Source organism: Solanum lycopersicum, chromosome 12 (genome assembly GCF_036512215.1).
Source record: "Solanum lycopersicum chromosome 12, SLM_r2.1".
NCBI lineage: Eukaryota > Viridiplantae > Streptophyta > Magnoliopsida > Solanales > Solanaceae > Solanum > Solanum lycopersicum.
The window spans coordinates 23,364,631-23,378,883 of record NC_090811.1 but is presented as its reverse complement, the minus strand read 5'-3'; the positions used below and the strand labels follow the sequence as shown (position 1 = coordinate 23,378,883).

At 34.4% G+C, this 14,253-nt stretch overlaps 1 protein-coding gene across 3 annotated transcripts in view; it reads right to left on the bottom strand.

Moving 5' to 3' along the window:
• The window catches only part of LOC101262093 (pachytene checkpoint protein 2 homolog), a 41,584-nt gene extending 27,954 nt beyond the window's left edge, over positions 1-13,630 (bottom strand). For all 3 annotated transcript variants that reach the window (XM_026028686.2, XM_004252645.5, XM_026028687.2), the window contains exons 1-6: positions 13,312-13,630; positions 13,170-13,233; positions 12,619-12,725; positions 12,439-12,506; positions 11,881-11,984; positions 11,700-11,804 (exon numbers count right to left, since the gene is read on the bottom strand). In XM_026028686.2, the coding sequence (XP_025884471.1) occupies positions 11,700-11,804; positions 11,881-11,984; positions 12,439-12,506; positions 12,619-12,725; positions 13,170-13,233; positions 13,312-13,432 (569 nt within the window). In that variant the 5' untranslated portion in view covers positions 13,433-13,630. The remainder of the gene's footprint in view (positions 1-11,699; positions 11,805-11,880; positions 11,985-12,438; positions 12,507-12,618; positions 12,726-13,169; positions 13,234-13,311) is intronic.
• Between the last annotated feature and the right edge of the window lie 623 nt (positions 13,631-14,253).

The following is a 14,253-nucleotide window of genomic DNA, read 5'->3' as shown; positions in this document are numbered from 1 at the left end:
GTCCTAGTAGGAGTAAATGCACTGTCTACAAACAGGATCTCAAAGTAATAATGTAGATACAACAATTCAATAATATGTTTCTCCTATATTTTTCACATGGTATCAGAGTCTCTACAATCTTGTTAGAGAATCAAAAAGCTTCCACCAAAAGTTGGGTCATCCTGTATCATTTCGGTGACTATTTTCTCATATCTTATTTGTGTAGCACCATCCCATCATTACGGTAACTACTTTTTCAATTTTAATATGTGTAACATCGTGTCATCTTTCCGGTGACTACTTTTTCATATTTAATTTGTGTAACACTTGTACCATCTTTATGGTGACTACTTCTTTTTCATATTTGATTTGCATAGCACCCGTGCATGCATCTCTCTAGAGTACTTTTCATATTTAATTTGTGTAGTATCGTGGATTTTTCTGAACTACTTTCTCATATCTGAATTGCATAGCACTGTGTGTCTTCCTGGTGACTCCTTAGATTTGATTTGCATACTTCTATTCGTTATTTTCTATGACTCCTCAAATCTGATTTTCATAGAGTTGTGTCACCATCCCGTCTCAACCCATATAATTTCTCCTTTTTTTCAAGTAGGGTCATACCGTCAAATAGCATATATTCGTTTCTCTCTATCTATGGTTGTCATTTTCCATTGGTCTTTTAACTAATTGGACATTAAGAAATGTTTTTTTTCATGATGATCTCGAGGAAGAAATCTATCTGGAGCAATTATCTGGTTTTGTTGCTAGGGGCAGTGTTATGAAAGGCGCTCGCCTTTCGCCTTTGGTGACAATGCGACGCAAAGCAAGGTGATGTGTCGTCGCCCATCTCCAACGAGGCGATGCGACTTTAGTAAGGAGAAAGACGACATGGCGTGAAAAGGCGATAGGCGTCACCCATTTTTTTAATTATTTCTTAAAAGGTCTGATTTAATAATTGAAAGCCAAAATGAGGGTTTCTTCGGTGTTTTTGCAAACCTTCACCTTCGCAAGACCTCTCCTCTTCTCCTCAGTTTTTCGCAAGTCGCGCGAACCCTGGAGACCGTCTTCACGAATCACGAACGTTGCTCCTTCAGCTCAGGTACAAGACCTTTTTTTTTGTTTTCTTCTTCAGTTCTTCTCTTCTTCTTATCTCCAAGTTCTTCTCTTCGTCTGCTCTGTTTTTCAATAGTGAGTGGTTGAGACTATGCTCTGTTTTCAGTGGTTGTGGTAGTGACTAGTGAACTCGCTCTGTTTTTAGTGGTAGTGATTTTGTTGTAGTGCTCACTGCAATCTACAATCTGCCAATATTTTTAAAAAAAAATTTAATCCTTAGTAATTATTTCTTCCCTACTTAATTTAGTTTTTTACACTAATCAATATAGTATTTATTTGTCCGTAAATAGTGAATTCGATGGCATCGGATGCTAACAAAATAGAGACATTTGATGGAATTATGGTACTCAAGGATCATCAACGGATTCAATTGTATGTATTTTTTGAAAAGGTACTATTAATAGTGGTATTACTCAACACAAGCAACATTTAGTGGGTGGAAACAAAATGGAAAACAATGTCCAATTTGTCCGTTAGAGTTTAGACATGAAATATAAGAAGTGAGGCAGAAGATTTGTTAATATTGATGATGATGATGATATAGATGAATATACTGAAATGATGTCTCCCTCCAAAACTTAAAAGATGTCTTCTAGCGGAAGTGCATCATCAACGGCGCGGAACGTGACGAAAGGCCCTATGAATCTCTATTTTCCACAAAAATCACAACAAAAAGGAGGCTTCAAAAAGGAAGCATATGCAGGAATTGATGAAATAAAGAAAATTATAAGAGAGAGCGGTAAGTGTTTTTGCATAATGGATGTACGATGTCGGGCTCCCATTTAATTGTGTGTTAATTACAAATCATTAAATAAATTTATTGAGGCATTAGGACAATATGGCCTCGATATGAGCCTCCTACATTCAGAAAATATTGTACAATTTGTCACTGATAATGCTAGTGAGAATGTTAAAACGGGAAGCATGATGATGGGTGCGTACCCACACATTTATTGGATTTCATTTGCTGCTCATTGCATCAACTTGATAATTGGTGACATATTCAAGATTAATCCATATGCTTCAGGCAGTTTCACTCTCCTATCCTCTAACTCAGCTTTATAGCCAATATTAAATACTCATTAGCTACAAGTACTATAATATTATTTTAACAGTTTTTAAGAAGGCCATCAAAATCCATTCTTACACTAGTCAAAGGTTGTTGTTGTTGAACTTGATAGAAAAATCATCAATCAAAGAAATTTGGTGATACCAACCAAGACAAAATTTGCAATGGCCTTCTTAACTTTGAGAGTTATGTACAACCAAAAGAAAAACTTGAGAATTCTAGTCTTCTTAACCGAATGGACCTCAAGTAAATTTGCAAAGGAAACTTTGCGGGAAAGAAGTTGTGAACCTTCTTATTTCTGACCACTTTTAGAATGATGTTGATCAGGAACTTACAGTTTGTGGTTCTTTGACAGAAGTGCTTTTTTTGGTGGATGGGGAGAAAAAACCACCAATGGGCTACATATATGAAGCAAAGGATAGAGACAAAGAAACTATTAAGCATGGCTTTGATGGAGATAAGAAGCAATGTCAGAAAGTGTGAGAAATTATTGATGCAAGCTGGTCAGACCAACTCCATCGGCCTTTGCATGATGTAGGCCATACTTTGAACCCAGGTTAAAGCTCATAACGATGGCAATATACTAGTTAGGTTATGGACGGATAATCATGCATGTGTTAAGAAGATGAACACCGATATAGCAATCCGATATAGCAATACAAGATTTACTAGTCATTCAGCATCCTAAGTACAAATGGCGGATGGACTATTTGGTTGCGATCAGGCTCAAAGAGCCAAAGACATAAGATTACCGAGTAAGGGCCCGTTTGGATGGGCTTAATAAAAGCAGCTTTAAAAAAGTACTTTTGAAAGTGCTGAAACTTATTTTTAAATTAAACAGTTATGCGTTTGGATAAAAGTGCTGAAGTTGTTATACCAAACGTGAAAAGGGAAAAATGGAAAAAAGATATGTTAGGGTTATATGGGTAATTTGGAGATTGTATAAAAATATTAAGAGCAAAAAGATAAAAATGTGGTCAACTTAAAACAACTTATAAAGCTTAAAAAAAAACACCCCTACCCCAGCTTTTAACTTTTGGCTTAAAATAAGTTTTTTTTAACTTAAAATAAGTTATTTTGAGTATTGCTAAACAGTTAAATAAGTCAAAAACCAGCTTTTAAGTCAGTTTGATCAGCTTTTAAGCTGAGCCAAACAGGCTCTAAGTGAGTTGATTTAGCTCTTTATAGTTTATACTTTATACTATCACTTTACTTAAATTATTTGACTTATTATACTCATTAACCTTTAAATTTATTTTTTATAGTTGAATGGTGGTCAATATTTGGTAATCAAACTTCAGACTTGCAAATGTTTGCCATGAAAGTATCAAGACTAACTTGTAGATCATCCGAATGTGAGCAAAATCAGAATGTAAGAAGGATATTTTATATCCTAATTTCCATATCATATTTTTATTAGTATCTATTAGTTAATATCTATAACTTATGCGCAAATTCATTCCAAAAAAGAGAAATAGGCTCGCGCTATCGCGTCTCAATGATCTACGGTACATTAAGGGGCCATTTGGTTAGTGGTAGAATTATGCAGGTATTAGTTGTAGGTATTAGTTATGTAGGAATAAGTTATGCAGGTATTAGTTATGTAGGAATAAGTAATGCAGGTATTAGTTATGTAAGTATTATTAGTTATATAAGTAATAGTTATGCAGGTATAAGTTATGTAGGTATTAGTCATGCAGTTATTATTTATGTAGGATTTGGTTATGTAAAATTACAATACATAAATTATTTCTTATTTAATATTTAATTTGTTTTGAATTAATTTTTTTTTTAAATGTGAAATTTGTAAAATCTAAAAAAATGCTACTTCATAAACAAGCTAGAAAGCAAAGACGTATATCACCACTAACCAAAAACTACTATGATGCAGCAATAATAAAATGTTAGTTGGGGATAAAATGACAAAACCATAAACATGACGAATATTTACAGCTTAATCGACCTCCTCAATTTTGTAAATTAATTAATAAAACACTATTTACAAGTAAACAAATTAGGGGTAAACATGTAATTTTTTATTTTAAGGTCTAACTCCATCACTGGCCCCCTAAAGTTGGCACTAACTTTCACTTAGACACCTCAACTAGGCTTTGTCCATTTTAGACACTCATTGTGTCATGTCAGCCAAAAGTGTCAAAATAATAGAGAGGTACATGACATGAGGTGTCTAAAATGAACAAAGTCTAGTTGGCGTGTCTAAGTGAAAATTAGTGCCAATTTTAGGGGGCCACCAATGGGTTAGGCCTTATTTTGATTCATCTATAACTAATACCCACGTAACTTACTCCACGTTCTACCATGCATAAGATTATACATAAATTCTAAGTTATGTGAGTATTAGTTATGTAGAATTACTAAAACACAACCAAACACGGTACAAAATCAATACATGAATAACTTTAATACAACATTTGGAACTTACCAACCAAACATGGTATACAATTAATACATGCATAACTTTTGTTCAATTTACAAACCAAACAATGTGTAAAATTAATACATGAATAACTTGGTTATTCATGTATTAGATGGACGCTTACATAGTAACCAAACAGCTCCTAAGTACAATAAAAGGCTTAAGTCATCGATGGCACATTAAAGTTGTCCGCATAATTCATTTAGACACCTCAACTAAGACTAGTACCTATTGAATACTTTCACCTATTCAAAATTATTCCTATTAGGCATATTTTTTAAAATCATCAAAAAATATGAAGAGTGTGTGATACACTTGCGTTGACGTGGCAAATAACTAATTAAAAATGACATGTGGCACTGGAACCCCAAAATTGTAAAAAAATAAAATTTTATTTAAAATTATTTCAAACACATTTTATATCTAGTTTTTAAAAAAAAAATAATGAAATGTCAACCTATTCTAAGAACCCAACCCTCTTTCATCTTCATCTTCATCTTCATCTTCATCTTCCTCTCAAAACATATTTGTTCTCAAATCACAAAAACTAATTTCTTATCAACTAACTTGAAGATTATTTTTCCTATTTTAAAAACAAAAAGATACATTTTCATACTAAGAGTGAAGAAGAAAGAAAATTTTGCCGGCGGTTATTCATTTCTACATCAATGACAAAAAACAAAATTGATAGCTCAAAAATCAATTCTTTCAAATTTTGGAATATCATTTTTGATAAATTTTATGATTATATATTTCAACTTGAGTAAAACTATTTGTTCGAAAATTGTGATAAAAGATATCGGCTAACATTTTTATACTAGAAATCATTTATCTTCTTTCTTCTCTTCTTCATATTTGTTCCATTGTTTTTATGAGTTTTGCAACAAATCATTCAAAATAAAGTCTTTCTTTCAAATCTGCGTATGATTTCTTCATAGTTGATTTTCATGTATCTTCAGATTTGGAAGAAATTTTTTTTATAGATATAAAAAGAGAGAAACAATGTTGGAGCTAAAATGGAGAAGTTTTGCAAACTAAATTTTGAAGAAAATGAGTAGTAGAGGGTGGGGTGCTCTTCTTTTTTGAAAAAAGTGTAAATAAAAGAAGAAAAAGTTTTTAAGTTAATTATAGTGTCAAGTGTCAATAAAAGAAGAAAAAATGAAAAAAAAATAATTAAAAAACGCTATTTTGAACTTTTTCACGGAAGTGCAAAACACATTTTTTGCCATATCAGCATTTTGTGTTGAATAGGTACATGTTCTGAACAATTTAGGTGTTCATAGGTACAAGTCCTAGTTAAGGTGTCTAAATAAATTATGTGGACAAGTTTAAGGGGCTGTTGATGACTTATCGAACATTGAAACGTCATTATAATGCTTGTGATAACATTGATCCAATTCTCTTGGATAATATTGATGAGTCAAATGAATGGTTAGTTGGATGCCCCCGAAGATCAAGAAGATGAACTAGTATACAAGGAAGGTGATCTTACTTGGGGTAGTGTTGCTACCGCAATTGGAGCTGACGAGAGTATCCATCATCTTAGGGGATTTTCTTCAAGATCAAGAGCACTTGACAAGGGCAAAGGAGTACAAACTACATTAACAAGTTCAAGTAGGACTTGGACACTAATTGATGAAAAATCCGAGGAGAAAAAGACAAGGAAGGCAAATCAAGGATGCAACACTCATTGCTAGTGAATGTATTGACTCAAGAATAAGGATGAGCCTCTAGTCTAATATGCAAATTGGATATTCCGGATGTCTATGACCACATGAATTGGTCTTTCCTTCTGAATGCTCTCAGACAAATGGGATATGGTAGCAAATAGATATGTTAAAGAATAACAAAAATCTAAAATTGATGGTTAATGAGATGGTGGACTCCTTATAAGGCTTGGGCTATCTTCTTTCTCTTGAGCTAGCTTTAGGGGTGTGATTAGGTCTAAGACCTAATTTAACATGGTATCAGAGCAAGCTGAGGTTTGAAATCGAATCTTATTGCCACCCAATCAAAAAGAATTTACACGTGCTTGATCATAAAAAAACAGGTCTGCACGTAGAAAGGTGTGTTGACAATATAATTAAATAATAAAAGTGTGTTCTCTCTAACAACTTAAGCTTCTAGATGAGATGGTCACACACTTCATCATGAGACCCCCAAAAATCAAAATTGTTCACACACCAGATAGTAAGCACTGGGCGTGAGGTGGGGTGTTAAAGAATAACAAAAGTCTCACATCGATGGTTAATGAGATAGGTGGACTCCTTATAAGGCTTAGGCAATCCTCCTCTCTTAGAGCTAGCTTTTGGGGTATTAGTTAGGCCTAAGACCTTATTTAACATGATAAAATGGATTAAGGTATGTATAAAAACAGTCAAGTTTACTATCCTTGTGAATGGAGAAGCCCTCGGCTTTTTTAAAATTAGAAAGAGGGTTGAGACAGGGTGTTCCTCTCTCTACTATCTTATTAGTTTTGGCAATGGAAGGCTCTGATAGTATGAGGAGGATTGCAACACAAAACAGATGGATTAGAGACTTTTAGGGCGGAGATAGAGTATGGGAAGAAAAAGAAGTGTGCCATATGCTCTATACGGATGACACTATCATCTTTTGTGAACCTACAACATGACAAATTCGCTACATTAGAGTGATTTTGGTTTCATTTGAAGCATTGAAAAGTAAACTGGGGAAAAGTAGTCTAATAAATGAGGTCCCTCAGATCCAGCAACTAGCAAATATATTGGGATGCAGAGTGGAGCATTTTCCTACAATATATCTGGCATGCCCCTGGGTAGCAAACACAAAACAACGGAGATATGGAATGGTATTCTTGTGAAGACTTGAAAAAAACTTGCTAGATGGAAGGCACAATACCTATCCCTAGGTGATAGATTGATCCTCATAAATTCTGTTCTGGACTCTTTGTCAACCTATGTCATGCCTTTATTTCTAATCCATGCAGAGGTGGTGAGAAAACTAGACAAGCTTAGAAGAAACTTTCAGTGGAAATCAATAAAAAGGGAAAGGGTTATAACTTAGTCAACTAGAAGAATGTACTTCTTAGCAAAGACAGAGGGGGTATATGGATCAAAAATTTGAGGTTGCAAAACGAAAGTCTTTTTATAAAATGGTTGTAGAGTTACAGTGAGGAAGATGTCGCTCTTAAAAGGAGGTTATAGTAGCAAAATATGGAGAACTAAACCCCTAGTGTATAGAAATCACCTGAACCATATGGGGTGGGGGTATGGAGGACAATCAGGGACCTATAGTCACAAATGAAAGGAAATATGTATATCAAGGTGGGTAATGGAAACAAAACTAAATTTTGGAAAGATGTCTTGATAGACCGAACCTCTCTTAGGGAACTTTTTCCCACATTTATTTCTACTCCATGAGAACCTTAATGCTAGAGTTAGTGATTGTTGGACAGAACAGGGATGGGACATATCATTAAGAAGACTACTTGATAATTGGGAGGTGGAGTGGCAGCGCTACTGGGAAAACTAGTTGGAATGATTATAACTACAACAACAGACAAGATCCTGTGGAAACATAGTAAGGATGGAGTCTTCTTAGTCAACAATGCCTACAAAAGAGGACTAAAGGGGATGACAGGGGACCAAAATATAATTGGAATTACTTTTAGAAGAGTGACAATCCTACAAAAGTAAAGTGTTTAACCTGATTAGTGATAAATAGACCATGTTTAACAGAAAAAGATATACTGAAGAAAGGCAGGCAGGCAGTTGGTCCCTAAGTGTATTTTATGCAACTTAACAGGGAAAACAAATAACCATCTCTTCCTGCATTTTCATTTTAATGCTCAAATTTGGAAACTAGACAATGTCAAATTTGGAAACTATTTCTCAACATCACAAGCATGAACTAGACTATGTCAGAACATACATCAGATATTTTGAGTTGCTGGATTAGGAGGGGGGCAGTAAGAGTCAAAAGAGATGGTGGAAGCTAATACCATCATGTATATGGTGGTTAGTCTGGAAATAAAGAAATGAAAGATGTTTTAAAGATAGATCCAATTTCATCCACAAATTTAAATGGGATTGATAGTATCAATACTTTTTTGGTGTTAAACAGCTTTGTATAAACGATATAGATCATATTATAGATTTGATAGGAAATCTATAATTATCCCTTTTTGGAGGTAGCCATGAATACTGAAGAATTCAACCTTACCAGTTTCAAAAAAAGTCGTGATGAAGAGGATGTTGATCTTTATAAAGATATGACATTTGGGTCTAACTCAAACCCAAAAGATAGCTCACAAGGGAAGTATTGCCCAAGTTCATATAAGAAGACCACCTGTCCATTTCCTAACCAATGTGAGACTTTTACCCACTCTAACACTCCTTCAAACCCAGGCTCGACTGGAGCGTGGATCGGGAGCCCAAACGGGTATGGACCTGACATTATACCATGAAAAGATATGACACTTGGCCTAACTCAACCTCAAATGTTAGCTCATGAGGGAGAATAGCCCAAGTCCATATAATAAGATCACTAGTCCATTCCCTAATCAATGCGAGACTTTTACCCACTCCAACATTCTTCAAGATTTGGATAATCTTGAAGAATAGGCTTTTAGAGTTCTAGTATTGCTTTTGTCAATTATCTTTTGAATTATTGAGTTATTCAAATTCTAGACATTAGTATCTACTATTAGTTTTTGAATTGAAATATTTGCTAAATGCTAATATATGTTATTGCTACTATGATTTGGATATCTATATATGCAATTAAAATTTAAAAAGTTTGGTATTAATTAGCGCCTTAATTCAATAAGGTGAGCGCATCACTGCTCATCTCGCTTCATGGCGAGTCAGGCCCTTGTCGCCATTTGTCGTCCACAACACTGCTAGGGAGGAGTCTGGTAGTCTTCTATGTCAATTGTGTAAATCACTCTATGCACTGAAACAGTCTTCTCAAGATTCGTTTGGGAAGTCCAACTCTGTACTTTTATCACTTTGTATTTTTTCGACATTATGCATCAAATACAATATTTCATGAGAAGGCCAAGCACATTGAGATTGATTGGCATTATGCATCAAATCCAGTATTTCATGAAAAGACAAACACATTGAGATTAACTATCAATTATGTGAAGTCGAGTGATCAACTTGCAGATATCTCATCAAGTCCCTCATTGGTCCCCCTTAATTACATTGTAACAAGCTAGGTACATATGATTTGTATGCACCAACTTGCGAGGGAGTGTTAGAATAGGAATAGGAAAAAGAATAATATATACAACACTACTTAGAATAGGAATAGGAACAAAAATAGTACATAAAATCCTATTTAGAAAAGGATTGTATGTTAGTGTCCTAGTTGGAAAAGGAGCCTAATGTAGTGTCTATAAATAGGATCTCAATATTATTATTTTTTTGAGAATGGTAACAAAAATAGGATCTCAATATAATAATATAGATACAACAATTCAATGATATTTTTCTCCTATATTTCTCACACAAAGAATAACAAACAACTACTTTATAGCTAGAAATTGAATTTCTAGTCTCTATAGGAAACCCCTTCACATTTCTTGCCCATGATACTGATATTATCACCTCACTAGCCAAAAATGTGAAGGCTAGTGAAATCATCAGATTAGGCATTACTATTTCATTTTGCTCTTCTTTTTCACTATCTACAACCATCATCCCATGATTCCTTTTTTTGTTTATTTTAGCTTTGTTGTGTCTATTTGGGTAAAAGTCAGATCCCACATTTCAGAAGAAAGTCACCAACATATCAGTATCATTTCCAATCATTTTCTTCTTGGAAGAGATAAAAGTCATGATTACATTGTAGTCATTTTTCATGGAAAACATTTTCCTTCATACCGAACACACCCTAGATCTAATTATTTTTTATGAAAGGCATTTATCTTTCTTATAAGGTAAAGAATCTTACTGATTTGGCAAAACCCCTGATAAGCAAGCAGTAAAGTAAAAGCAGAGAGCCTATAGCAAACCTTTTTTACCATGGTCTTATGTGTTCAACATGCTGGTTAGAGCAGACACAGATGAAAAAAGTGAGAACTGAAAATGCACTCAAAATATAACACCATATCTAGTCAACTGTGTTATTACCACACATTGAGTCCAAATGTTAAAGCGGGCTGGTTAAATCGACAAAATGCTGATCTTTTTCAACAATGAAACTTCAGACTGTTGTCAAGTTAAAATATAACTCTCTTTATGCATACACAAAGGAGTAAGTTCTCTCTGTGAAACGCAAAGTAAACCTATAAAGCTACTAATCCGTATATTGTTTTATTAGCGCTTCTGTGATTCAAGCAAATTTTAAGCAAGCACAATGATACAGCTAGTGTGGCAACATAGAGATCGACTAAATGGCAATTTCACAATTGTTTGCTCACAATTTGAAGTGTGACCTTGTATTCTTTGCCCACATTCATAATTGCTAGAGTGCCTTGTACTCTTTGCTCACAATTTAAATTTTATTATTGTAAACTAAAGACCAGCTTCGGTCTAACAAATCTTTAAACTAATTTTTTCTTTCATTGGCACTCTAGCAACTTATTTTGTTGCTTTCTCTTATTTTCTCACCTTTGCTCTCGCACTCTTTCCTGTTTCTTGCTTACTTGAGCACACTTACAACTTAGATGGACTACCTCTTTTTATGGGTGGTAACGGAAGGATCTAGGGAGAGTATTTAGTACTCTCTTCTGGAATGTTATCAACTATCTAGTTCTAGAATTACACTTCCTACTTATTTCTAGAGTTGTTCTTTCTAAGATCTTTCTGGACTTCTCACACAACAACTTTCATTCTAGATTCTCCATTTTTTTGGAGATTAAGTTGGTGATGACTTTTAACAGTATGCAGGGCATTTTACAGAGACCTGTCTTTGCACACTACGCTACATAATCGTAATTTCCTCCAATTGCCTAGAGTACATAAAATAGAACTAAGCTTCAATGAGAACTGGTGATTGGAAATCACCAAGCAAAGAATACAAGGCACAGTAAATACCACAATCAGACACGAGGTTGACGGGCACAGCTTGACATGATAAAATATTTGTGAATTCGGTCAACAAGTTTCTTACCGATTCCAGGATACAAGGAAGGAATTTACTCTCTTTTCAGTGAAAAGCAAAGCACTTGCAGCATATCGCAACAATCTTTGCTTGAGACCAGATTCGTATATTAAGCTGTAGAAATAAAAAGATAAATCACATCTGGGTTCCTTGAAAAATCTAGGTTCTTTTCAGCCAGCAAGTGACACACCTTTCCCACATTCCATTAAATTCTTTTGCAGGAAGAATCCATTCATTAAATGTAGAAAGCTGTCCATCCCCACTTAATTCTTCACATGGTCCTTCCTCGCTAAGCTGACAAAGGAAATGTCCAATTCAAATTCAAATAGAAGAGAAGTCATAAAATTGAACAAATCAACTGTAAAAAATTAGGTGTAAAGTGTTGGCTATGCTCAATTGCTCACTCCACCTCCAATTACTCCTCGTTTCTTTTTTACTTATTTCCTCTCTTTTCTTCTTTTCAGTTGTTTACTTGGAAAAGATTTATGAACAACAAGACATCAAATAACCCTTTCATAGAAACAGTTAAATATAATGATAACTACAACAATGGAACAGATGGAACTTATGTTACATTGGGCTCAGGTAGGAGTACCAAATTCAGTTTCAATACTTGATAAAAATTTTAGCAACTTCTAGTGTTTCCTGTACAATCCTTTAGGGTTTATCTGTCCAGCTAGGGTAGGAAACAGGAATGCCAAGAGGGCTTGGGATTTTGAGTAACATAACTTTAGTAACAGAAGCAGACCTGAAATACATGAACAACTGGTTTTACTTGCCAGAATAGAAGGATATCTCGGTTCTCCAGCCAGACATCTACAAGAGCAAAAATGTGGCAGTGCATTATACCCAAGGGTAAGCTTGGTAAACATTACCTTGCTTCTTTTTGCTACACTAACGGAGTCTATAGAGACAAAAGATTATATACCTGTGTCACACACACATATGTGTAGCACATTTTCAGCAAGAAAGAGATCATCAATTGGAACTGGAATTGGACCATTCACATAGCTCATACTCCTTTTTTCCAGCATTCTGTACAAGATGATTTGCCCATATAACCAAAACATAATTTTGAATGAGATATTGAGTAACAAGAAAAGTAACTTTTAGCCATAAATGTCACCAAATAAAAGAGCATGTGCGTTAACAATTCCCAGAGAAGTCAAATGCAAAAATAACAATAGAAACTATGCTTCAACCCCAAACTAGTTAGTAGTTGGGTTGGCCATATGAGTACTCACCATCCAATTCGCTCTATTAGGGCCAATTAAAACTTGAATATTCAGTAATTGGGGGTTTTCTAACAGTAGAAGCTCACTATATTTGCTAGTCAACAAATCAAATTTGGCATTTAATTGCATGGAAACAGCCACATGGTATACACCAACTGTCCTCTTACCCCCTACGGGCCAAGGGGCACTTTGTATATACTTCAAGGGTTACTTAACTTAGATAGAAATGTTGAAAATTGCATACCTCTCAACGGATAACCTAACATCATCAATACGAGCTGTACTTGAAGGCTTCAAGCAAACTTCAACTACAATTACAAAATTGAAATGTTTCAGCTCTAAAAGATTATAAAATAATGTCAGAAATGTATAATATTGTGGAGTACCTGAAACAAGCACTTTTTCTTCAGGTAATGTGGGTGATGGCAATGGAGAAGGGTCACCGTTTTGCTCGCTGGTGTTGACTTCAGCAGCGTTGACCATGGAGATTTCCATTGGAGCACTCATTTTGTTGTGACAAATTTGGCTAAAATGTTTTTACTATAAAAATGCAGAAATGGAAAATGAAAGAAGAATTGGCAAACCCTAGGAGGAATTCTTTCTTAAAGTAAAAAGAGATCCCGGGAATGAAATATATAAACAATGTAGGATTGTTTGGTAAGAACATTTCAATTATCTTAGTTATTAGTGTATACTTGCCCGAGCATTTTGCGGTTACTTAACAAATGTCATCATAAATATTAATTGATTGAGAATTTAAAATTTTAACTTATTATAAGATAATATTGAAAGGTTTATTTGAGAATGTTAACATTTACTTATCATTTTGACGTGTTATAATAGAATAGTTATATAAATAAATCAATATATAAACTTAGTTCATTGTCTAAATAATACATTTAACTAATGCATTATTCAAAATTAAAAAATCAATATATTGCTATTTAACTAATGCATTTAATCTAAATAAGAAAAAATCAATATATTGTTGTAACACTCCAAATATTCAAGACCTAGTGTAGAGCCCACATGAGTGTCTAAGGTTTGTAACATTGTTTTAAGGTCAATAATAAAGTATAAAAGTCATTCAAGGCGTTTTAGAGTCAAAACGTCAAGAAACGGTCATGACGTCGGAGATTAGTGCAAAAGGTGCTAGTGTGTCTTAGCCTATTTCACAGGATTTTTAGGAATCGAAATTGGATGAAATTTGGTGAAAATGTGTCTAACATATATTAAAATAGGTTTAGGATTGAAACGTCTGGGTACGACTCTCCAAGGACCACCCTAGGGTGGTCCTTGGAGAGGACCCTTTCATTTTTACCCAAACC